At 35.6% G+C, this 27,765-nt stretch overlaps 1 protein-coding gene across 1 annotated transcript in view; it reads left to right on the forward strand.

Annotated features, from left to right (window-relative positions):
- LOC121369803 (protocadherin Fat 4-like) overlaps window positions 1-27,765 on the forward strand; it is a 60,338-nt gene that overhangs the window by 30,179 nt on the left and 2,394 nt on the right. The window contains exons 17-31 of the mRNA XM_041494877.1: window positions 1,318-1,530; window positions 3,309-3,416; window positions 4,335-4,466; window positions 5,139-5,312; window positions 6,131-6,386; window positions 7,937-8,206; window positions 10,730-10,980; window positions 16,013-16,186; window positions 17,131-17,383; window positions 18,647-18,934; window positions 19,440-19,699; window positions 20,828-20,995; window positions 23,348-23,591; window positions 24,703-24,990; window positions 26,513-26,772. Coding sequence (XP_041350811.1) covers window positions 1,318-1,530; window positions 3,309-3,416; window positions 4,335-4,466; window positions 5,139-5,312; window positions 6,131-6,386; window positions 7,937-8,206; window positions 10,730-10,980; window positions 16,013-16,186; window positions 17,131-17,383; window positions 18,647-18,934; window positions 19,440-19,699; window positions 20,828-20,995; window positions 23,348-23,591; window positions 24,703-24,990; window positions 26,513-26,772 — 3,339 coding nt within the window. The remainder of the gene's footprint in view (window positions 1-1,317; window positions 1,531-3,308; window positions 3,417-4,334; window positions 4,467-5,138; window positions 5,313-6,130; window positions 6,387-7,936; window positions 8,207-10,729; window positions 10,981-16,012; window positions 16,187-17,130; window positions 17,384-18,646; window positions 18,935-19,439; window positions 19,700-20,827; window positions 20,996-23,347; window positions 23,592-24,702; window positions 24,991-26,512; window positions 26,773-27,765) is intronic.

The following is a 27,765-nucleotide window of genomic DNA, read 5'->3' on the forward strand; positions in this document are numbered from 1 at the left end:
TAATCATATTTATAGGATATTATTTCGTATCATGTTTATGTCCTGAGTGAAATAATTTTCAATTATCACAAGCTTTGATATGTACCAAGATGTTTTTAACTATATGGGTAATAATTAATTTAATGTAAAGAAACCATTTTGTTCAGTAACATGTCATGATTCACTTTGGAAATTTCAAAGGTTACTACACAATTCTAAAACATTAAAATTTCATCTGATCACCAACTATCATTGATAAAAAAAAATTAAAAACGAAATGTTGCTTGATATACTTACCTTTGTTTGACACCCACTAGCTGATGTGTATTTGTTTTACCGGTACTCGGGTGTTGTTAAACATTCATTTGTTCATTCATTCATTCCTTTGTGATTGTTAGAAGAGACTCTACTACAGAGTTTCATGATTTCATCCATATTTCCCTTCATTATCACGGAAAAAAACATCACCATGTTACATACTTACTGATACATAAATGTTGATTAAGACTTTCACTGTTGCAGGGGTGGGACCTAGCCCAGTGGTAAAGCATTGCCAGTGCAATTGGCTATTTGCCCATACTCATTCATGAATTTTAGGGGGTGGGACGTAGCCCAGCGGTACAGTGCTCGCTCAATGTGTGGTCCATGTGGGATCGATCCCCAGCAGTGGGCCCATTGGGCTATTTCTTGTCCAGCCAGTGCACCACAACTGGTATATCAAAGGCCATGATATGTGCTATCCTGTCAGTGGGATGGTGCATATAAAAGATCCCTTGCTACTAGTGAAAAAACATAGCACGTGTCCTTTCAAAGACTCAGAATTACCAAATGTTTGACATCCAATAGCTGATTATTAATAAATCAATGTGCTGTAGTGGTGTCGTTAGACAAAATAAACTTTAACTTTTTGTTTCACTGTTGCATATCACCAGTTCTTTGCAAAGCATACATGAATGTTTTAATTACTTTTTAACCCTTACAAAACAATGCCATCTGCCTTTTTCAGTGTACAAATCCATACCCTCTGAACATTTTAGGGTATGGATGTTTTAGCCTAGACAGGGCTGGAAAAATTGTCATTGCTTTTGACTTGATTTGTGTTTAAAAAAAAAAAGTTAACTATAGTCCGTACCATCATTCTATAAACATGTTTTTTGTAAATAGTTTCAGTTTGGTTTGACGTAAAAAGAAAAGCAAAAGTGTTTTGGAAATAACAAAAATATACTATTTTTGCATATAATTTACAAATAGACATAAATAACTTGTAGTAAATTCCATAGGATAAAAAAGGTGTTCCCTGTGGGACGGTCTATAAGAATTAATTTGTAATATTCACAGACTGCTTGGATGAATGTAACCGTTATCGTCGATGACGTCAACGACCATGCTCCCATGTTCCAGCAGTCTGTTTATGATTTCTACATGCCTGAAGATGAAAATTCTGGCGCTACTATTGGCAATGTGATGGCAGAGGACAAGGATTCGGGAAAAAATGGAAAAGTGGATTATTATCTGGAAGGATTAGATGCCGATCTGTTTGCCATGAGAGGGGTATTTCTTAGATTTCTTAGATGTTTTTATATTTAAATTAAACAAAAGATTTTGTAACTGTTAGGCAGATAACAGTTTACTAGCTGTGTGTTTTTTGCAGCCCCCTTTTAAATATCTGTACAGAAGAGAACCTCTCTAAACCGGATACCTCTTAAAACCAGATGTTTTACTTGGTCCCCAGGGTGTCTGGGGTAGAGGTCTTTTGTCTCAAACACCATATGTTGCCTTATTTCTTTCCATCACTATGTACACTGTATATATGTTTTTATATTTCTAAATAGTCTATTCATATTATTATTCTTGAAATAAAACTGCTTATGTTTTAAAAAGTAACCTATTAATACTTACTGGACTACCAAGTTGAAATGTCTGTTCTCTTGTTCGGCTGTTATATTGCAATTGGAATTATACAGGGCTTCTAGATTATGGTAGCCCCACTCCCATGGATAGTGATATTCAATGTTGGGCTAGTAAATAACTACTATTGCCATGTCCGACGGCTAGTGAAATGTTTTAGTAAAATGTTGCAGTTAAGTCTATTTTGTAAATATGAATATCCTGCCCCACCTCAACCCCCAGTGTTAGTGTTTTTAAGCTGTATCGCCCTGTTTAGGTGACATATCTGATTATTACTATTATTTAGTCAAATTTTATCAACTTAAGAGAAGTAGGGCTAGTGAATTTTTAATTGTGGCCAGTAAATTTTTAAAATCACCGATCCCATGGCTAGTGGATTTTATTAAAATTCTAGAAGCCCTGAATTATAATACCACAGAATTGTGTGAACCACGTACAGTACAGGTATGCTAAAATAATAACTACCCATAGTGATCTTTCAATGATCGATTGTAATCAAAATTGATCAGTTTGGCTCTACTGATTTGATGATCGATAATAAAAATCCATTTTTGATTATGTAGGAAAATGATAATTATAATTTGACCTCCAGTTTAGATGATGGAATTGATGTAAATATGTTGGGGCTCGTGTTTGTTTGCATGTGTATGTAAAGAAAAAATATATTGTGTAGTTATTAAAGGTAAAATTAGCAATTTGTAGGGTTTACCCCAGTGAAGTTGACAGTATAGGTTCATGGTGCCTACAATGCAAAGCATTTTCTCTCATCCTCAGGTATATGGAACAGAGCTATCCCATGAAAGAAAGCTATGTTAGAAATTTGTATTTTACATGGGATATCACGCGCTAGGTTTAACATGACGTCGTTGGTAATATATGATGTCATATTAATGTGAGATGGTGATGTGAAGTCATTAGACACAGTTTTAAACTAATATTTTGTTGTTAAAACCTTCCATTTCAAAAGCTATTTTGATCATTTGCAGTGTTAAATTTGATTTAACACATGAAACAAACACAGCAAATACGATAGTGTAGTTTATTTATGATACAATGGTCAAATAAAAACGTTACTTGTTCAGCTATCTTTGTTCGTGTAAAATAATGGTTTATTTACCGAATGAATGAGAGAAAAAGACTCCATCATATGCGTTCATGTGGGATAGAAAAAGTAAACCCTCGGTGGTGAAAATTTCAACCAAGGGACTCTGTAAGCCTCATCCCAGGTCGAAATTTTCACCACCTCTGGTGTACTTTTTCTATCCCACATGATCACATATGATGGAGTCGTATAATGATATTCATATAATTATTACCGATTGTGCAATCGAAAGTAATTCGGTTGGTGCAAACCTATTATAATGAATGATTGATGAAGAAATTCCAACCAGTTCCCAGCACGAATAATAACTATATTACAGGATGGCGAGTTGTATTTAAAGCAGGAAGACCCAAGAGTGGATGCTGAAAGGAACGATAAGTTTCAGTTACAAGTGAAGGCAGTTGATAATGGAGAGAAACCTCAGCAGGTATGTGGTGTCACGTTCCATAATAGTTCTACAACACCTGGTACTATATCTGTTAAACACTGTCATTGGAAAATTGTAATTTGGGTGTGAAGTTATTATGTGTTATTACATGTTCTCCAAGATTCTGTAAATCTGTATAATTTTATATACCTCAATTATCGTATTTTTACTGTATGGTCATAAATGCATGCCATACTCTGCTCTTCTCTTCCCTGCCCTACCTTCATCACCCTGCATCTGTGTCAGGGTTGGTGTGCCTTATACTGAGTTTAAGCATAGTATTAACCAATTTATCTTTTCAACTTGGCAAGATAACTGGAATGGTGCAGCTGCGAACAAGCTTCATGCTGTCAAGCCAATCCCGTGAGAGTGGCAGTCCTCCTACAGGCAATGCAGGAAGGATGAAATAGTCTTGTGTTGTGCTCGCATCGGTCATACATACTTGACTCATTAATTTATTTTGAAAAAGGATCCTCCACCTCAGTGTGAGCACTGTCGGTATACTCTGACAGTATGCCACATTTTGGTGGAATGTAATCATCTGAGAGAAACTTGAAAAGATAGTTTTGGATGAAGAAATGTGATGGAATAATTCTTATTTAGACAATATTTCATTGGTTAATTTCCTCAAATGGGTGTGGCAAACAGCACTGCATCATTGTCATCTTCAGTGTGACATCTTGGTGGGTCAAGTGTGTTGTACTAGATTTTGTCACATGACTCTCCATTAAGGGGGCTGATTGGTCAGTTCTTCGAGATTACTGGTAAGACATTCAGAATACAAATCTATGATTGGCTGAAATGGATAGACAACTTTTAGTTGCCATCTAAATTTCTTCATAATCTGATTTTTCACTAAATTTTTGAGGATTATTTTCATGTTTTTTAATTATGGGGTTTTTTTTTCTCTCAACCCAGAACTATGCTATAGTACGTGTTCATCTTGTTGACGTGAATGATAACAATCCAGAGTTGACAAGACCTCACTATGCAGCCGTAATCACTGAAGAAATACCAGGAGAAAACTTTCTCAATAAACACATAGATATGGTGAGAAACATCTCCTTTATTGACATTTATTCTTCTAAGAACTCTATATTATTGTGTATACGTTAAACATTTGGCTCTCTAAAGTGAACTAACAAACTCTGCACTAAGTTAACAATTCATATTAATGAGACTCTATACATGTATATACTAATAGTCATACTACTAATTCAATTTCCTACATAATTGTTTTTTTATTACCCATTTGGGCTAATATATCCAGGGTAATATTTGTTTGATAATTGCACAGTGCATCTGCAGATTGCATCTATATGGCCACTAATTAGCTGGCTGAAAAATTATGAGTTTTTGTTTGGTTGTTCACTATGCTGGAACAAATTCATTGTCATTCTTTTAATGTTTCCATTCATTAGTCTGATTATGCATACTTAAAAGAGGACAATGAATAAGAAAGAAAATATCCATCTCTCTACCAGAAGTTACAAATTGTCTGTTCCTCATGAATGAATGTTGTAAAACCCTTGCCAATTAATGGCTCAAGTTTATATTCATTTCTTCACTTAGGATAGATAATCCGTAATCGTTATTTATTCTCTAAATTTATGGTGTCAAATTTTCATGCACATATATATAATTATATATATTTTTTTTTTTTTATTATTTTTTTTTTTTTATAAATATCAGTTAGAATTCATGTTTTGTGTTCTGTTCCAGGAAAATGCTATAATGGTGGAAGACTTGGACAGAAATGAAGAGAATCGTAATCATAGGTTCAGTCTGTCAGGACTTGGCAGTGAGAGTTTTCTCATTAACGAAACAACTGGACACCTGTATATTAGAGAGACTCGGCTCATAGACTGTGAGAAACAGTGTGAATATAACCTCACGGTATTTGCTTATTCTGGTTCTTTTCTGATCCATGATTTTTGATAAGATCTGATTTAGTCTGTAAGTTAATTATTGGGTTTCAAATGGTAATGCATGTACAACTAAACAAAACTATATTTTTTTAAAATCCAAAATTCATGAAAAAAAGAAAGAAATGTTTTATTTAATGACACACTCAACACATTTTATTTATGGTTATATGGTTAAGGACCACACAGATATTGAGAGAGGAAACCCATTGTTGCCATTTCATAGGCTATATGCACCATCCCACAGACAGGGTAGTACATATCACAGCCTTTGATATACCAGTCGTGATGCACTGGCTGGAACGAGAAATAGCCCAATGGGCCCACCGATGAGGATCGAACCCACACCTATCGCGCATCAAGAGAGCGCTGTACCACTGGGCTACGTTCCACCCTTAAAATGCATGAATGAGTATGGGCAAATAGTCAGTTATTTTGTAAGCAAAAATTAAAAAATAAGCATAGAGATGGCCTCTGAAACTATAATTTGTGTGTGTGTGTGTGTTTGTGTGAATATGAAATGATGTAATGTGACTAAATGATTGATTTCAGTGTGATTGTTGTATCTCAAAGGTAGCAATTGTTTTCTCTGATAATGAATATATAGCATACTCAATACCTTTTTTGGTGAATTATGAAGAATGAAGATGCTATATCAATAGTAATGTTATTGTAGGTAAATTATGTTTCCCCCCAAAATTAATTATAGTATGTATATACCATACATTTAACTTTCAGGAATTACCATTAAATTTTTTAAATTAAAAAGATTGTTTGTTTTTCTTGCAGATTGTTGCTAAAGATCAAGGTGGGAAAGGCTTGCAAGGATCTGCTGTCTTGCACATACAGGTTAATGATATAAATGATAATGCGCCACAATTTGAAGAGAAAGAGTATGAGTTCAAGGTATCGCTGCAGGAAGAAGTTGGGCGAGTGATTGGAACCGTGAAAGCAGTGGATGGAGACGTGAGCCCGCTGAATCAAAGAGTCATGTATGTGCTCAAGGATGGGGGCTATGGGAAGTTCAGAATTGAGTTTGATTCAGGTTTGTTATCTTGAGCACTTCCTATAACAGAGCTATTTCTCGCTTCAGCCAGTGCACCACGACTGGTACACCAGAGGCTGTGGTATGTGCTATCTTGTCTCTAGAAAGGTGCATATAAAAGATTGCTTGCTGCTAATCGAAAAGAGTCGCAACAGTAACCATATGTCCGATGCCATATAACCACAAATAAAATGTATTGAGTGCGTCATTAAATAAAACATTTCCTTTTCTTTCCTTTCCTATAACAGCCTAGTTGTTTTGTGGATTGTTTTTGGTAAAAATTAAATAGAAGTGTATGCTTTATTTTTCTCTTGTGCATTTGCAGTAAATTTAATTTTTATGAGCCGAATTTATGAAGCTTGTTTTTAAGCATTGTAAAAGTACGTACATGTAGTTACATATGTGTAAGACATAAACAGAAATTGTAAATTCGGCTCTGTATGTTTTAAGTACACTGGAAAATCAGTAAAACCTCAACCATTAAATAAACACAGTTGCAGTTCAATAAATATGATTAATGCTCTAAAAATGGATGCCACAATATTATTTATTTAATAATACTAAATGAGATTTGAATGTATGATAAAATTAACTCAGTATTTCAAATTTACTTTGTGGACCCATTGGTTTTTCCCCCATCCTAATCAGTGACCCATGACTGGTATATATCAAAGGCTGTGATATGTAATGTCCTGTCTATGCATATAAAAAATCAATAGCTACTAATGGGAAAATGTAGCAGGTTTCCTTGGAACACTATGTGACAAAATTCTCCAATGTTTGACATCGAAAAGCTGAATGATGATGATTAATAAATACTTGTGTGCTTTGGTTGAATCATTAAATAAACAAACTTTAATTATTTGTTACAAAGTCTCCACAGTTTAACAACATGTTATTTGTATGGGTGGGAGTTTACTAAAGCTTCAGGACTGGTGCTTATAAAATGTTCAGAGTCTTAGACTCGAGACTATATGAGTCTGAGACACTAAAGTCATGGCAACGCCATACAAATGGTATGCATGTGACATCATTAGAGATCGGGGACGAGACCTAGCCCACTGGTAAAGTGCTCACTTGATGCGCAGTCGGTTTGGGATCGATCCCCATCGGTGGGCCCATTGGGCTATTTCTTGTTCCAGCCAGTGCACCACGACTGGTACATCAAAGGCCGTAGTATGTGCTATCCTGTCTATGGGATGGTGCATATAAAAGATACCTTGCTGCTAATCGAAAAGAGTAGCCAATGAAGTGGCGACAGCAGGTTTCCTCCCTCAGTATCTGTGTGGTCCTTAACCATATGTCCGACGCCATATAACTGTGAATAAAATGTGTTGAGTGCGTCATTAAATAAACTATTTCCTTCCTTCCTTCATTAGAGATCGAGTCTGGGCCCTGATCTAAACTTTAAATTGTTTTAAATACATTATGTCATATTTGTTTCACCCACAACCAGCAGATGTGTTAACCTTGTCAGTTGTTCTGCATTTTTTTTTTAAATTAAATAGTCAACTTGAACTTTAATAATCAGCTTGTATTTTCTTTCATAGGTAATATTGTTTTAACTGACAAACTGGCGAGACCACCACAAGAAGCCGAGTACATACTGACTATAGAAGCCATGGACAGTGGAGAGCCTAGGCAGATATCTAGGGTCAAGGCCAAGGTCTTGGTTCCTTTTAATGTAGCCCCAAAGGTGGATGAACAATTGATTTTCAGAGTTGAGGAGAATATACCACTGGGTAGCGTTGCTGGTGTTGTGCATGCAGTCGACCCAAATCCAGGAGAAAGGGCATTTTTTGAAATGGTTAACAAAACAGGTGTGTTATTCCTTAAGATGGTTTATTAGTCCAACCAGAGGGTCTAGATGTTTCATCTCTCTGTCTCACATAGAGTTTTTATTACATTGCCTCAAGATAACAGAGCTGAAATTCTGTGTATTGCTTTATCATGTTCTGTTACAGATCAAGTTTGAATTTCATAGCAATTTACCCATTTTTCACAGAGTTATGGTCCTTGTATTTAGGCAGATAGTCCAGCGATCCTACTTTTCCAACAGTTTCCTACTTTTTGGTCTTTATCCTATTTTTCCTACTTTTTCTTCAAAATACCTATTTTTTCCTACTTCTTTGTTTCAAAATGCCACAAATTGCTGTTAAATTGTGGATATTGCTTGTGTTATTAATATTATAAAAGTCAACAGTAATGGGAATTCATGTTTTAGCGGCAAGATGTATATTGTATCTCCAAATTTTCTGCACCATATAATCTCAGTATATTAAATTTACACCCTGAAAGTCAGTTTCTGGCACTTGAATGTTACTTTTGCCATGTCTAAGTGGTGTGTTCCTTCAATACTCAGATGATGCTGAGTACTGGAGTTGTAGCAAAACTACATTGCATAGGGCCTATGAAGATGGGTTTTGGATTATTGTCTTTATCTCACATTAGCTTTTACCTTAGTTTGACACCCAATAGCCAATGTATTTTTTGTGCTGGGGTGTCGTTAAACATTAGTTCACTCATTCTTATTATTGTCTCACATCACTGTTAAAATTTAGTGTCTGAAAAATAAGGGCTAGTAACAATTTTTAAACTTAATATAATTTGTAAAATTGTCTGTTAGCTGCTTATGATTTTGGGTCCATCTTTTACCATTTCTATTTGGTATCATAGACTAGCAATATTGTCATTTTCATTGTTTCCAGTGTATTGCTAGACCATAATATGTGTAGACTTATTTTTTAAGTGTTTGTGATAATTTACCCATTTTATTTTAATGTGTAAAGTACCATCAGTTGAGAATTTTCGTAACTAGTTTTATGAACTTTATGAATAGCATAATCAAGATGAAAATTCTTGAAGACAAATTACCCAAACTACATTCATTCTGTATTTATTCACAAGACTCTTGGTCATTTTTGTTCTTGGAACTTTTTATGAATGTTTTCAACTGTTGGTTTGGAGGTGAATTTTGAGAAGGATACCATCAAGTGTTTTTGCAGTAGTTTATGTAATGGAAATTTAAAATACGTTTGACGTGCAAAAAAAAAAAAAAAAAAAAATGTTTATGATTTCTTGAAATACTCAGTAGCTGACAGTTTTTCCAATGTTAATATAATCAATTACTACAGTGTACAGCAATTTCAAATAACTGTATAATGTGACTGTTATATCAAATTAATATTATTTTGGATAACAAAAATACAGGTACAAACTGAGCAAAACATTTCTCAGTAATATGATTTTTTTTATTTAGCACATTCATTTACCCAGTATGAGCATGGATAATGTTACTACGTACCATTCCAGTCTTACTTTTGTCCTACTTTGTTCTTCAATTTTCCTACTTTTGTCCTACTTTTTCTGTATTTAAATTCCTACTTTTTCATACGGGTGTGCTGGACACATACTTAGTAGATAAAAAAATGTGTTGGGCCCATTAGGGAACATGTATTGCTTTAGTAGTGTTCTCAAAATAATTGTTAAAATTAGGCATGGTGGGGGGGGGGGGGGGTTTTTTTTTTTTAATTAGAAGTATATTTATTGAAATGTGAGGTGCAGATTTTAGTGCCCATCAGATTGAATTGATGGCAGTGCAGGGCTTTTTAGGTTTTTTTTTTTTTTTGCATTCTTCTGTGGAAGCATTGGATAACCAAATTTAAGACCATGATTTACACAACAGCTTTTGTGTGAATTTGACTATGGTTGTTAGGTCTGTACCTTGTTTAATTTAGCTGTGAAGTGTGTGTTGTTAAACAAAAAATATCTTTTCATGTTTTTTAGTATGACCAAGGTGTGACCATGGATATCTCAAAGCATCATGTTGATTATACTACCTTTATTATGCACAGACTACTAAAATCTAATAGCACAATGTACCAGGAATGTGTTTCTTGGATGATATGCCAACCCCTGCAATTACCCACGGCAATCAGCAATGCCATGGAGATTGCCGTGGAGATTTTAATTTTATATACAGGGATGTGAGAGCTACGCAGAAATGCCTAAATGCGCTTTTCCATTTCGTCTGAAAAAACAAAAACATGATGTTCAATACTGTTGACCACACAAGGTTCATTTGTATGTTTTCATGGTTTCAAGGTTATATTATAAGTTATAACCAGTTTAGATTTGTTAGGATTGAATGCAATTTTTGGCAGTTACAGGGGTTGCAAACAAAAATTGTCCTTGGATCCCGACCGCAGTAAGCTTTTTTGTTCCAGCCCCTCTCACATCCCTGTATATGCTAAAAAATACATTTCACAGCATGTTTTTTCGCAGTAGACATTTTCTTAATTGCAGGATTTGTATTTTGCATCACTGTTTCATTTCTGCTTCAGTGCCATTTGTAATAGACCGAGATACTGGAAGCATTACTGTGAATGGTGACCTTGATCGAGAATCTATAGAGAAGATTTCTTTCTTGTTGAAAGTTTTTGATAATGCAGTGCCATCCAACACAGCAATCATTACAGTGACCATGGTGATAGATGATGTAAATGATAACCCGCCTAAGTTATCATTCAAGGAGTATTTTGGAGAAGTGACTGAAGATGACACAAACCCGATTCCTGGACAAATTGTTAAAATGGTAATTTATGTCCTGGCAGGGTGGGATGTAGCCCAGTGGTAAAGCACTCACCTGATGTGCGGTCAGTCTAGGAGTGATCCCCATTGGGCTATTTCTTGTTCCAGCTAGTGCACCACGACTGGTATCTTAAAGGCCGTGGAATGGTGCATATAAGAGATCCCTTGCTACTAATGAAAAAATGTAGCAGATTTCCTCTCTAAAACTGCATCAAAAGCAGATGATTAATAAATTAATGCGCTCTAATGCTAGTAATGGTGTCATTAAACAAAACAAACTTTGTGTCATGGCATATAATTGGCATTGTTGATCAGTATTATCATGTTTGAGTAAAGATATGAAATACAAGTAATCATATATTATAAAGTGTACACTATGTATATGAACACAATTTTATGTTTTTTTAGATCCATTATAATGGAGTGGAGCTTTTCTAAAGCAGGCCCTGACATATCAGCCAGCATCCATGCAATTTTTCTAATCGCAGGAGTCGCCGGGGGATTTAGAGCCTGTGGATGAATCAGGCGAATTTCATGTCTGTGACGTGTGCCCTCACATATTAGACGGGGCCCGGGCAGTGCCCTTTGAACATTGGATTGCAGTGGAGACAGTGCGGCTGCCAGAGTGTCGGCCGGACACCGCTAGATAATTTGGCGGGCACTGGCTGATCAAAGAACAAGGGCCCAAATCTTGGGGTGGCAGTTGGGGCCCATGTGGGGGCCGTTGATAAGCCGCCGGGGGGGGGAGGGCGGTTGGGACCAGTGGGGTGCCTGGCTGATGTTCTACAAATCGCCCAGGATCCGTGAGGGGGCCATGAGGCTATCATAGGATGGCTGTGAGGGGCCCGTGAAAATCCAACGGTGCCCGGCAGATTTTTTTCCAATAATTTTCCTCAAAATCTTCAGGCGACCACCAGATCACCAGTCGGTTTCCGGCAGGCTGCCGGGCGGGGCCCTAGCATCATATCTGCAGGATTGCCATGACCTAAAATCGCAGATTTGGGAGTCAGGTTTTCACACCCACAAGGTTCAGTCGACCCCTAAAAATCACAGTGGAGCCCGTAGAAATCGGGCAGCATCCAGGCGGATGCCTCACGAAAATGCCCTTTTTGGCCTGTTTTAGGAGTCACGCGGGGGCTGCGACTGATATGTGAGGGCCGCTTAATACAGATTTGTCCATCCATTCGTCAGTCTGTCAACTTTTCCTTTGAAGTGTATCTTATCCTACAGTTTTAATTGAGTTGTTCTCAAACTTGGTACTTGGACACTCTTCACAATATATGGAAAAATATTTTGAAATTAACATTTTTTATTGAATGTTTTTAAAATTTAAATTGAAAATTTGAAAATCTGTCTTTCTTCTAAATTTTTATCAGATAGTTCTGAAACTTGATACTATGATTTTTTGAGTCTTCACAAACTAATAGATATTATGACATTTTCAAAAACATTTAAACAGCAATTAACATTGAAAATTTAAAAGTATATCTTCTAGAGTTTTGATTAGATAGTTCTCAAACTTAGTATAAGTATTCTCAGTGGTAATCTACACAAAATAATTGAGAGATATTTAGAATTTTTTTGAATTTTTGTCAAATATTTTTAAAATTTATATTGAAAATTTTAAAGTCTTATCTTCTAGAGTTTTGATTGGATAGTTCTAAAACTCGGTACAGTGAGTCTGTGGTGCATTCTTCACAGACTACTTAATCAGAAATTAATTCAGAGATATTTAGGAAATTTGGATTTGTGAATTTTTATTAAATTTTAAAATTTTAAATTGAAAGTTAACATCAAATATTTTCTTCTAGAGTTTTGATCGAATAGTTCTGAAACTTGGTACTATGATTCACTGGGGCACTCTTCACAAACTAATAGATATTTTGGAATTTGAAAAAAAAAATAATATTGAAATGTTTTCTTCAAGAGTTTTTAATTTGAAAAATTTAAATATAAATTTTACCTCCACTATGACATTTGTCAGTGGAGCTTCTCTAATACTGATTGCCTATTGTTGTATGTTAACCAGCTTTTGCATTGAAGTCTATCTTGTAGAGTTTTGATTGAATTGTTCTGATATTCTATGGCTTGTTTACCAATTAATGAGATACTATTCATAAAATTTCAATTTGAAAGGCACTATAAATATTAACTAAAGCTACATACAGACAAATGTATAGAGTGCTGATCCACCCATTCAACCAATCCATGTTGGTTGAGTTTTAACCAGTATTCTCATTGCCATGGGTACAAATTAAAGCTGGTTGCACTGGGTAGTTGCTTTGCAATTAAGGATTGACTGTTATTTCTGTTTCATGGGGGTATGTACCATAAAACAAAAATGGCACAAACTGTGTGAATCGGCAAAACTGTTCACACAAAAGTTTGCCATGCTTGTGTTTATACCCAGAGAAACTTGAAAGAAATAACCAAAACAAATTTAAATCATATCAATTAATAAAAACACAAACAAAATCATTTTTTAAATTAATTTTTGTTTCCAGAACAACAGTACAAAATACCAGTATAAAGTGATGTCATCTTTTATAATGTTCTCTGATGATGTCATCGTTTATAATGTTCTCTGATGATGTCATCGTTTATACTGTTCTCTGATGATGTCATCGTTTATAATGTTCTCTGATGATGTCATCGTTTATAATGTTCTCTGATGATGTCATCGTTTATAATGTTCTCTGATGATGTCATCGTTTATAATGTTCTCTGATGATGTCATCTTTTATAATGTTCTCTGATGATGTCATCGTTTATAATGTTCTCTGATGATGTCATCGTTTATAATGTTCTCTGATGATGTCATCGTTTATAATGTTCTCTGACGATGTCATCGTTTATAATGTTCTCTGACGATGTCATCGTTTATAATGTTCTCTGATGATGTCATCGTTTATAATGTTCTCTGATGATGTCATCGTTTATACTGTTCTCTGACGATGTCATCGTTTATACTGTTCTCTGATGATGTCATCGTTTATAATGTTCTCTGAGGATGTCATCGTTTATAATGTTCTCTGACGATGTCATCTTTTATAATGTTCTCTGACGATGTCATCTTTTATAATGTTCTCTGACGATGTCATCGTTTATAATGTTCTCTGACGATGTCATCGTTTATAATGTTCTCTGACGATGTCATCGTTTATAATGTTCTCTGACGATGTCATCGTTTATAATGTTCTCTGACGATGTCATCGTTTATAATGTTCTCTGACGATGTCATCGTTTATAATGTTCTCTGACGATGTCATCGTTTATAATGTTCTCTGACGATGTCATCGTTTATAATGTTCTCTGACGATGTCATCGTTTATAATGTTCTCTGACGATGTCATCGTTTATAATGTTCTCTGACGATGTCATCGTTTATAATGTTCTCTGATGATGTCATCGTTTATAATGTTCTCTGATGATGTCATCGTTTATAATGTTCTCTGACGATGTCATCGTTTATAATGTTCTCTGATGATGTCATCGTTTATACTGTTCTCTGATGATGTCATCTTTTATAATGTTCTCTGACGATGTCATCGTTTATAATGTTCTCTGACGATGTCATCTTTTATAATGTTCTCTGACGATGTCATCGTTTATAATGTTCTCTGACGATGTCATCTTTTATAATGTTCTCTGACGATGTCATCGTTTATAATGTTCTCTGATGATGTCATCTTTTATAATGTTCTCTGACGATGTCATCTTTTATAATGTTCTCTGACGATGTCATCTTTTATAATGTTCTCTGACGATGTCATCGTTTATAATGTTCTCTGACGATGTCATCGTTTATACTGTTCTCTGACGATGTCATCGTTTATAATGTTCTCTGATGATGTCATCGTTTATAATGTTCTCTGACGATGTCATCGTTTATAATGTTCTCTGACGATGTCATCGTTTATAATGTTCTCTGACGATGTCATCGTTTATAATGTTCTCTGACGATGTCATCGTTTATAATGTTCTCTGACGATGTCATCGTTTATAATGTTCTCTGAGGATGTCATCTTTTATAATGTTCTCTGACGATGTCATCGTTTATAATGTTCTCTGACGATGTCATCGTTTATAATGTTCTCTGACGATGTCATCTTTTATAATGTTCTCTGACGATGTCATCGTTTATAATGTTCTCTGACGATGTCATCGTTTATAATGTTCTCTGACGATGTCATCGTTTATAATGTTCTCTGACGATGTCATCGTTTATAATGTTCTCTGACGATGTCATCTTTTATAATGTTCTCTGACGATGTCATCGTTTATAATGTTCTCTGACGATGTCATCTTTTATAATGTTCTCTGATGATGTCATCGTTTATAATGTTCTCTGACGATGTCATTTTTTTTTTATGGTCATTAAGAAATGAACAAACTCACACTGCTATGGCTGGACCAGTTGGATGCCTTTAAACTGTAATAAATATAATGGAAATTTAATTATTTAATGTTACACTCATGTCTAATGCCTCACATTTCGTGTGTGTAAGTATTAAATTTAACCAGTTCTAAAGCTCATTTATTTTCAGTTGAGGTTTATAAACTATTGGACTTTAATTGCTGTCCTTGCATATGATGGCTATTGTTTCAGAAATATCTTCAGGCAATGTCATGACATGCTTTGCAGGTTTATCAACAAATTATTTGTTAAAAAGACAAATGTGGCTTTCTCAGTGCCAAGGATAGTTATCAGTGTAAAACCATGATACAGGCCCATAGGATGGATTTTGAAAGTGTGTGTGTGTGTGGGGGGGGGGGGGGGGGGGGGGCTAATTTTTTGGTTCTATCGTCAGGTTTCCGTATTAGCATTTTAAGACATCTTAAAGTCCTGAAATAAAAACTGGCAAAAAAAGTGGGTGGGCTGAGACAACCCTAGCCCCCCCCGGCTCCTTCAGGCCTGTGATATAACAAAATGCAATTAAAAACAGGAAGGGTGATCAGAAACAAAAAGGCGAATGTAGCAGATTTTTTAAAACAGTACATACCTTTTTATGAGTTAACATATATTTTCATTGTAGGTTGAAGCCCTGTCTGTCACAGATGCAGACATCACTGATGAAAACCAAGAAGTAAGGTACTCGCTGACTGGCAAACAAAGTGAATTATTTGTTATTGATGAAAGCCAAGGCACCATTAAGGTCAAGGATGCTGGAACAATAGACAGTGAGACTGATGACTTTTTTCATTTGAAGGTATTTTATTAATTTCTTCAATGACTTGGTTGGATAATGTTATATTTGAATTGATATCCAATTTGTATTTACTTGTTAATATACTTTCTGATTTGTTAAACAACCATCAGGTTTTTGGATTTTTTACCAGTATTATATGTTATCATCAGCTTGATTATGAACCTATGTTATTAATGGATCATTATTCTAATTCAGATTTGTATATCATTTTTTTTTTTTTTTTTCTCCAGTTAAGATTTAAGTACACTATCTTGGATATGCATGCACTTGACTTAATTGGACTGTCTGTCGTGGACGGATGTTAATGGTTTGTTGTTAGTGAGAGAGAAGTCAATGTATTGGCCTTACTCCTCCATAATGGGGTGGGACGTAGCCCAGTGGTAAAGTGTTCGCTTGATGCATGGTCGGTCTGGGATCGATCTCCGTCGATGGGCCCATTGGGCTATTTTTTTTTCCAGCCAGTACATCATGACTGGTATATCAAAGGCCGTGGTATGTGTTATCCTGTCTGTGGGATGTTGCATATAAAAGATCCCTTGCTGCTAATCGAAAAGAATAGCCTATGAAGTGGCGACAGCGGGTTTCCTCTTTCAATATCTGTGTGGTCCGTAACCATATGTCCGACGCCATATAACCGTCAATAAAATGTGTTGAGAGTGTCGTTAAATAAAACATTTCCTTCCTTTCCTCCTTAATGAGTCATTACTAGTCCTGATGAATGACTTATAGCTAGTATTGGTTACAGACTCGATCATCAACATATCAACCTTGAAGCCATTGGCTTTACCAGTACATTACTGATATCAGTTCCTCTTCATAAACTTGATACAATATTCTCTTTTTAAAGTAAAGTTATAATTGCGTATTCTCAGTCTTACAATATAACTGTGTCAATTTTCTTCAATGTCCTTTTTTTGTGTAATGTTATTTGTATTCTTATCTAGGTTCGTGTAACAAATTTACATGGAACTGAACTGTCTGATGAAGCTGATCTAAAAATAACTGTAAAGGACGTGAATGATAACGCTCCAATTTTTCCTGGTCACTTACCAATTCACCTCGATCCATTCACAAAACCTGGTTCCATTGTTACCACCATCAAGGCGATGGATAAAGATGTGAGCCCACCAAACAATGTGGTTCTACATATTCTGAATAATGGAGGTCTTGGAAAGTTCATGATTGAACCATATTCTGGCAAGTGGTTGAATATTAGTACCAGTATATTTACTTTTATTTTTGCATTTCTATTCATAGATAGTTGTTACATAAGGCTTATATTATTCAGTTATTATTGTATGCATAAAAAATTAAAAACAATTTGTAATTACCAATATTAGTATAAGAACTCCCTAAAAGAAGGTAATAATGTTAGAACGGAAAGCACTGGATAGGTTTCGAAAACCAATGATTATTTGTGATTAAACTAAAGATGTCTAAGAATGATTCAAAATATATTGACAAATCTTCCTTGGTTTATAATTTTGACTTACTGCATGAAGTGCATGACAATAGTACCACATCTGGCTGTCTCCAAGTGTTTGCTAACAACACTGTGACTTTCAAGCAGATTCATGTTCCAGCCAGTACCACCACTGGTATAACAAATGCAGTGGTATGTGTTATCCTGTCTGTGGGATGGTACATTTAAAAAAATCCCTTGCTACTAATGGAAAATAATGTATGTCTATATCAGAATTACCAAATGTTTGAAATTCAATAGAGCCAATGATTAATAAATCAATGTGTTGTAGTGGTGTTGTTAAACAAAACAAACTTTAACATTTTCAAGCAGATAGTTCTTACATACGTTTATTCATTCACTATAGGTTTCATCTCCATCCTTCTGTCTGTCTGTCTGTCTGTCCATTCGTCTGTCTCACATATAGTTTTCCAGATATTTTTCTCACAATGCCTCAAGATATTGAGCTGATATTTTGTGTATGCATGGCTTTATCATGTACTGTTACAGATCAAGTTTGACATGCATGGTGATTTACCCATTTTTGACAGAGTTATAGCTCTTAAATGTAGGAGGCCCAGTGGTAAAGCTTTCGCTTGATGCGTGGTCAGTCTGGGATCGATCCCCGTTGGTGGGCCCATTGGGCTATTTCTCACTCCAGCCAGTGCACCACAACTGGTATATCAAAGGCCGTGGTATGTGTTATCCTGTCTGTGGGATGGTGCATATAAAAGATCCCTTGCTGCTAATCAAAAAGAGTAGCCCATGACATGGCAACAGTGGGTTTCCTCTCTCAATATCTGTGTGGTCCTTAATCATATGTCTGACGCCACATAACCGTAAATAAAATGTGTTGAGTGCGTTGTTAAATAAAACATTTTTTTTCTTTCTTTCCTTAAATGTAGGAGAAAATATGTTGAGATAACAAACTTGTGGTTTTAACAATTACATTATTCAGGTACTTGTATTGTGTGATGATAATTGAATTCTTTCCTCAGGTGTGCTAACTCTAACTGGCTCACTTCAGTCTGATCCAAAACAAAGTGACTACAATTTAGAACTGGGAGCTGTTGATTTTGGTAACCCGCAAATGTCTTCGAACATAACTGTGGTTATCCGAGTTCCGGTGAACTACCCACCTAAACTTGATGACAAATATATATTTCAAGTCCTCGAGAATGTTTCTGTGTCCCATTTCATTGGACAGATTACTGCAGTTGATCCTAATTTGGAGCGGGGTGAAGATGACAAAATGAAATTTTACATTCGTGAATCGACAACAGCAGGTACGCTTTGTTTTGACAATAATAGTTTTTTCCACATCTAAAATAATAGAAATTTACAATAAGAGTTCCAAATAGGGGAGAAAGTGGGGTATTTTAAAGAAGTTTGAGATAACCCGGAAATAAATGTTATATTCATTTGAATTAATGAATTTTAATATGTATTGTATTATAGTATGAATTGTATTTTTCGTATTTGGACAATGCATGTTGTAAATAGAGACAATGCATGTTGATATTTGATTGCAATTGGCCATAATTGTTTAATTCATGTGCGTGTGCAGGAAATTGTGCAGGGAAGGTATAGACTGTGGTCAAGGAAGTTCTTAGTAAAGGTCTGGTCATGCTCACCCAGAAAACACATTAAAAAAGAAAATTAGCTAGGATGGGTGGATCCGCCACCCCACCGCTCTTTGCATATACATGTAGGTATATTATTTTGTGTTAGTAAATATAACAAATGGAATATTTGTTGTCATAACTTTATCTTAAAATATATTTATTTCAGGGGACGAGCTACCATTTGTAATAGAACGTGAATCGGGAATTATCCGGACGACGTCTTCACTGGACCGAGAAAGGAAGGAGCAGTACATGTTCACTGTGTTTGTGACTGACAGTGGGAAACCTGTGTATACGTCATCAGCCAGTGTGGTTGTGTATGTGGAGGATCTCAATGACACTCCACCTCAGTTCTCATCCTCCATCTACACAGCACGAGTGATGGAGGACGACGGAAATCCTGGAAATGTTCAAACACTGACATTTGTATGTGTTACATCTGATTTGCTTTTAGTATTGTCTCAGTTAGTACCTGTGTCACATGTTTTATTTTCTATGAATATAAAAGATAGCTTTCCTGCTGCTAATAAAAAAAAAGATAATATATTTCATGGCAGCACTTTATATCTTGTGTGACAGTTATGTGTTTCACAAACTGACATTTGTATGTGTTACATCTGATTTTTTTTAGTATTCTTTCAGTTAGTATCTGTGTCACATGTTTTATTGTCTTTGAATATAAAAGACAGCTTCATACTGCTAATAAAAAAAAAAAAAAAACATATTTCATGGCAGCACTTTATATCTTGAGTGACAATTATGTGTTTCACACCTGACATTTGGCAATTAACCAGTGTTGGCCGAAGTATCATTAAATTAAAACTGATTTCCTTAAGACAGTCTCAGGTTTTTTTTTCATTATGGATACTTTGATTAATTTTATAAATAGATTTAATTTTGATTTTAATCAAACTTAGTAGGTTTATGAATATATAAATCAATATTTATTGCAGTAAGCTCTGTGTTGTTCATAGTACTATACATGTTTATCAAGTTTCTATAATATGAATGTCTAGTAGCTAGTGTGTTTTTAAGAAATAATTCTTTCCCATAGAGTAATCTCAGTGTTGTTTATAGTACCATACATGTTTATCAAGTTGCTATAATATCAATGTCTACTACTGTGTTTTTGAAACATAATTCCTTCCCATAAAGTAAGCTCTGTGTTGTTGAATAGTACCATACACGTTTATCAAATTGTTTTTATATGAATGTCTAGTAGTGTGTTTTTAAAACATACCTGCCTCGGTGGCGCAGTGGCGCAGTGGTAAAGCCATTGGACTACAGGCTGGTAGGTACACGGTTCGCAGCCCGGGAACCGGCTCCAAACCAGAGCAAGTTCTTAAGGGCTCAATGGATAGGTGTAAGGCCACTACACCCTCGTCTTTCTCACTAACTACTAACCAACTAATAACTAACCCACTGTCCAGGACAGACAACCCAGATAGCTGAGGTGTGTGCCCAGGACAGCGTGCTTGAACCTTAATTGGATATATAAGCACGAAAATAAGTCAAAATGAAAATGAAATTTTAAACATTATTCCTTCCTTGTAGGATCCGTCAATATATGTGACAGATGCTGACTCAGCATCCACTCCATTGGTGTACACTGTACAAGGTGAAGGCAGTGATCTGTTTGAGTGTGACCCGGGGACTGGATCCATACAGCAGAAGATGGCTGGCTGTCTGGACAGTGAGACCAAGTCGCACTACAACTTGACGGTAAACCTCTCACACACTGTATGTCTCCCTCCAGTCAGTGCACCATGACTGGTATATCAAAGGCTGTGGTATGTGCTATGCTGTCTGTGGAATGGTGCATATAAAACTTACTTTGCTACTAATGGAAAAAGGGCGGGATTTAGCTCAAGTCTGTTGAGTGCTCGCCTGAGGTGCTTGCACTGCAGGATCGAATCACCTCAGTAGATCATTTTTTTCTCATTCCAGCTATTGCACCACAACTGGTCAAAGGCTGTGGTATGTGCTTTCCTGTCTGTGGGAAAGTGCAGATAAATGATCCCTTGCTGCATTAGGAAAAATGTAGCGGGTTTCCTCTTATGACGAGTCAGAATTAACAAATGTTTGACATCCAATAGCCTATAATTAAATAATCAATGTGCTCTAGTGGTGTCAGTAAACAAAACAATATTTGTTTTTAAAGTTTGCTACTAATGGAAAAATGTAGCAGTTTTCCACTCTAAAACTGTACGTCAAAATGTTTGACATCCAATAGCCGATGATTAATAAATCAATGTGCAGGAACAAGATAAAGCAGATATCCGATGTCATTAACTAGTTATTATCTTTATCCTGCAGACCATAAAAATTAAGGGGAAAAGCTATTAATTATTTGTGTTATTTCAGCCACATTGTACGATGGCGTAGAGGTCAAATGAGCAATTTTGTAATGTAGCTACATATATGCATATCCTGTTATGACTTTGCTTTATCCATCATCATATTCTGTCAATAGAAATGGTGCTTGCAGGATAATGAAATTTATCTAGTCTGCCAGTGTGTGTAGGATAAAATGCTGTAGGCTATATACCCCTGTAACCTGCTTCTATACAGGAGTGCAGCTCAGTGGGTGAGCACTCACCTGAGATTCAGTGAGTCGTAGGATCAATTACCTTCTACTGACTCACATTTTCTCATTCCACAACCTGTGCCCCTTGACTGGAACAGGGCGGGATGTAGCCCAGTCGTAAAGCGTTCGCTTGATGCAATGTTGGTCTAGGATCAATCCCCGTCAGTGGACTCATTGGGCTATTTCTCGTTCCAGCCAGTGCTCCACAACTGGTGTAACAAAGGCCGTGGTATGTACTATCCTGTGTGGGATGGTGCATATAAAAAATCGAAAAGAGTAGCCCATGAAGTGGCGACAGCGGGTTTCCTCTCTCAGTAGCTGTGTGGTCCTTAACCATATGTCTGACGCCATATAACTGTAAATAAAATGTGTTGAGTGCATCATTAAATAAAACATTTCCTTCCTTGACTGGAACAAATGGCATGGCATGTACATATAAAAGATCACTTGCTGCCATTTTATAGGAAACGCCTATGTTTGTAGCAGCTTGTCTCCTCTTTCCATATGTTAGTAGTAAACATATTATAAAATAGCTTTACTTAAAAGTGGGTTAAAGTGTTGCTAACGAAATCTTTTTTTCATATTACATTCCATGCTTATAAAACCTTTGGTGTGGACTTAGGTTTACTTTCAATGTATATTCCAGCAGTATGCAGTTTGTGTTCCATCTTGAGTGCTAAATTCTTAATCGTATTTATCTAAATTCAAGGGGACGGGATTCAAACCAGTGGTAAAGCGCTTGCCTGATGCGCAGTTGTTCTAAGATCGATCCCTGTTAGTTGGTCCACTGGGATATCTGTCATTCAAGGCAGTGCATGTTCACCACTGGCTGTAGTATGTGTTATCCTGTATGTGGAATGGTGTATATAAAAGATTCCTTGTTACTAATGGAAAAATATAGTGAGTTTCCTCTAAGACTATATGTCAAAATTAGCAAATGTTTGACATCCAATAGCCGATGATTAATAAATCAGCATGCTCTAGTGGTGTCATTAATTTAAACAAAACAAACTTTAACTCATCTAAGTTCAAATGAAATGCAGTTTATTTGCATACTCTAAGTCATCAACCTCATAGGCATACAGGCTCCCAATTTTGTAGGGAGAAGGCTGATTTTTGCCTGAATTAAACAAAAGTGCCCGAATCTTGATTACAACATTTATTCATATTAGCAATAGGGTTAAAAACAAATCGCCACACATTTTGACATGGATTACAACTAATATTGTGTGTAGAATTATGAAAATACATGGTGAAAAGTGTTCAGGCCAGCTCATTTTGCCATAATTTTTTTTATTGTTTTTACCCAAATATGAGGATTTCCTCTAGGACTGGGGTGGGGGGGGGGGGGGGGGGGGGGGGGGGCAGTTGCCCCCATGTCTCATACGCTTACGATCAACCTTATTCTAGATTCTTACAGCATGCAGTAGAGGGCACTTTTGAACATTCTTCATGTGATGCTAACGTTCATAACATTTTATTTTTAGATGGTGGCATCAGATGGTCTGATGTCAGGAATGACGACTCTCTCCATATATGTTGAAGACGTAAATGACAACTCTCCTTACTTCTTGTACCAGATAGACCTTAACCTTGACCCTCAAACATCAGTTGATAGCATAATCGGTCAGGTTATTGCTATAGATGAAGATGTGACTGAAGCGAACAGTGACGTCAACTACTATATTGCTGGAGGAGGCTTGGATAAATTTAGTATAGACCAGAAGACAGGTTCATGTTTAATATTTTAATTGTTTTTCTTATTCAACTTGGTTATTTCATACAGAGCTTTAGGTAGTACTAAACGAAATAACTTCTGGCTGGGTCAAACTTTTGATAGTCCTGTGATTGGTGATAAATGTGAGTGTGTTGGTTGTGAAAAAAAATAGTTTCATCTGGGCAAAAAATGTATGATATTTTATTTCATCTAGTACCATTGTGTCAAGTAGCCTTGTTCTTTAAACATGTATGGGGTACCTGTAAAAAAAGTACTCAAACTTTGTGTGAAACTAGGGTTGTCAAAGACGCTACCTGAAATGAGCAGCTTCACCCCCAAGTTTTTCTGATTCACTTTAAGGGTGAGGTAGGAGTATTTACATACGTGGTGTTTCTGTCGATTGATACACTGCAGGTAGGAGTTTTAGCGACATATTTTACTATTGTCGTCTATGTGATTTGATTTGGTAATATACACCCTATAAGCTATACTTATCCACCACTTTTGTATATAAAATATTGCTGAACACAGAACTCTTTAAAATATAAATATCTTATTTATCAGAATTAAGACAGTAGTTTTCCTCTATTTAATTAATATTTGTATAATTTTATATCAAATGTATTTTCAGAGATCAACCTGTCCATGCATTGTCAAAATTAGCCAACTGCTCATTTTTATACAAAGTGACTACATTTACGCTTTGGCTAATAAAATATTTCTTAAATTCTTGAATCACATCTAAAAATTGGCTAAACTAAAATTTGTTCCAGTGTGAGCCCTGATTTTAATACAATGATTATATACCAATATGTAATTCTAGGACATGTAGTAGTATAACATATAATAATAATAATCTTTACAAGATGTCCTTGTACAGACCTTCACATGAAAAAAGAATTTAGAGGAGTGATTAATTGCTCCAATTTAGTTTATGGAAAACAATATAAGATATTACCATACTGATATATAAATTCACATGCTTAAGGGAGCTAAAAATTTGTCTCAGGGGAGTGAAGGGGAGCAAGAGTGATAGCATCCCTTGAACAGCAAGATCTGCCTGTACGTACAGGCAGAGACTTTCAGAATTGTTCACCAACAAATATCTTTGTTTTTGTTTTGTAGGGAATATAACACTGACATCGCCACTAGACAAAGAGCCATTGTATGAACAGTACACAATTAAGATAGTTGCAACAGACAGAGGCACTCCTCCAATGTCAAACGAAACTACTGTCACTGTAACAGTCGATTTGAACTATCCTCCAGTCCTGAAAGATGTGTACAAGTTTGAAGTGGAAGAAAATAATAATCCAGGACAGTTTGTTAGTGAAATAGTAGCAACTGATAGAAATGTAGAGAGGGGCGACGATGATAAATTGCATTACTTCATCAATGAAAGAGATACACAAGGTAATATGATGTCATCAAACATAAAACCAATATTCCACATTCTCAATTGATTGTGACCTTCATCCTATAATGCATCTAAAACTGAGGGAAAATAATATTTTATTATTTTTTTAACTCCAGTATATTATATGATTAACCAAAGTAAATTAACTATTGATATGCAGGGCATACGTCGAGTAAATGGTGCAAGTTTATCACCCTGCTTTAGCCCCCCCCCCCCCCCCCCCCCTCCCAAAAGTCTGTCTCTGCATGGATTGCACAGAAAAGGTGGGTATATTTAATACCGAAATAAGGGGCATATTTAACTTGAAATTGGAATGCATGTCCTAGTTCATGCACAGTGGCATTTTGGCTCCAAATACAGTTTTACGTCATAACAAGACCAGCCCAGCAAAAAATCGACGTCACAGGAAATTAAAAAAAAAAAATCTTGATGCACGAACTGACCAGAGACCAGAAATTTATTTTGTTTGGCCTTATCTGTCAACATCATGTGCAAATACAAACAGTAACAGGATGAAAAACATAATGCACTATAATTATTACTGGTTCACACCGTATTCATGAACCATAACAATTATCTAGCTATAATACCATAGCTAACAAATTTGATGTTTAAAAAATAGCAATGCTTGAAAAAGAAAAATCAAGGCTATCTTAAACAAAATTAATAATAAATACAAATATATTGGAATTATTTTAAAACTAAGAGTACTAGAGACTAAGTTGCTCTATAAAACAACTATATAACTGTTTACTTATTAAGAAAACTCAGCATTTTAAAAATTAATGGCCATCATACAGGAAAATAACACGTGCTATTTTCGTTTAAATGTTTACAAATTTAATAAACATTTACATGGCCTAAATGAAATGATGCTGTTTAAACGTTGAAACATGACAGTCATACTGATGAGATGCTGTTTAATACAGAGTTGTCTTCAGGTTTCTTGTTTGACTCATGTAAGCCTCTATAAACAGGTGTGATATTTGATGGTTGTACATAAAGTTAATAAGCATCTTTATCCTATAACTTACCCATGATATCCATGTCATAAACCCATGTCATAATTTTAGTGTATTAACCCAGTTTATAATGGCATGCAAATTTGCAAGGTCTCTAGGTAATTTGTTGCTGTGGATGGGTCATTTGCTTACAAGCCAACAAGATCTGTGTACCTGAGCGTAACGTTTTCAAAGCTTTAGTTAAAATGTGTAACATCAAACTAATTTGTGCTAATCATGATGATATCATATTACCGATGGCGACGACTTTAGTACTGTGATTTACCAAACATTTAATTAAAATGTTATTTTAAAAGTGTTATAGGATAAATATAATTCACTATTCATGTTTTTTAATATGTAAAATATCAACCTCGTTGAGTTAATTGGTATTTGTCTCAGCAGAGCCTCTACAAATACTGATTAACATAGACGAGGTTAATATTTTCCATATTAAAAAAAACACTTGTGATGAATCCTCTATAAATTTTATAGAAAATGTTTTGTATTTTTTCAGGTAAAGATTTCCCTTTTAAGCTTGGTCGTGAGTCAGGACAATTAACAGCTGAATCGTCCCTGGACAGAGAAATTGCTGCCCACTATACCTTTATGGTGTTTGTGACGGATAGTGGGAAACCTGTGCACACGTCATCAGCCAGTGTCATCATTGATGTAAAAGACCAAGTAGACTCACCCCCAAAATTCAGTTCTAACCTGTACACTGCACATGTGTATGAAGATGATGATGACCCTGGCAGTGTACAGACTCTGTCACTGGTAAACATATTTACAGGAATTAGTAGCAAGTTCAAAGATTACCCAATTCCTTCCTTTTGTCAATTTCAAGTTTCTAGGTCACCTGAGCCAAAGCTCAAGTGACCTATTGCAATTAATTTTTATCCATCGTTGTCCGTCGTACGTAAACCTTTCAGATGTTCAATTTCTTCTCCAAAACTGCTTGACCAATTCCACCCAAATTTTGTTGAAAGCTTCCTTGGTATATAGAGAAACAAATTTGTGAATTTGGTCATTCTGACCCACACCCAGGGTGCTGAGGGGCAGATCCAAGAAAAAGAAAACTAAGCCAATTTTAAAATACCTTCTCTATTTCTTGAAATGCTACAACAGAATAATCTTCATAATATTAAGGTAACTGTTATACAGAGAAATGCATTTTAAACTGTTATTTCTTCGATTTCTTCTCCAAAACTACTAGACCTATTCCGACCAAATTTGGTCATTCTGATCAGCCAGAGGCCTGAGGGGTGGGACCTGAAAGGAGAAACAAACTAAGCCATTCTAAAAAAATAATTTTAAATTCCATAAATGCCAAGCCTTTGCACATAAATTTGCAAATGTGATCATATGTATTTACATATTATCTTAAAGTGACCGACCTAGTTTTTATACACTATATGGCATATTTTCCACTATTGGAGCTGTTTTTAATAATTGAAATCAAACATTACTTAGATTTTATTGTTTAGATTATCCATTTCCGTACATCCAAAGTGTTTTTGGCCATCTTGGTGTTTTTAATACAGTGAAAAGAATTTTTCATATTAAAAAAAGCATGCTGAGAAATAAAGGTTATGAGGTGAGGTCTAGTCTACGTTTTAGATGTATTTCCCCATTCAACATCACAGACTCTTGTTTCACTGTATTGAAACTTTATCCAGATGTTTTACAGGTTTGTAGATTAACCAAACTTAGTCTCAATTTCCACCCATCCGATTCAAGTTTGTTAGTGGAATGGAGATGTTGATATGA

Source organism: Gigantopelta aegis, chromosome 4, assembly GCF_016097555.1.
Source record: "Gigantopelta aegis isolate Gae_Host chromosome 4, Gae_host_genome, whole genome shotgun sequence".
NCBI lineage: Eukaryota > Metazoa > Mollusca > Gastropoda > Neomphalida > Peltospiridae > Gigantopelta > Gigantopelta aegis.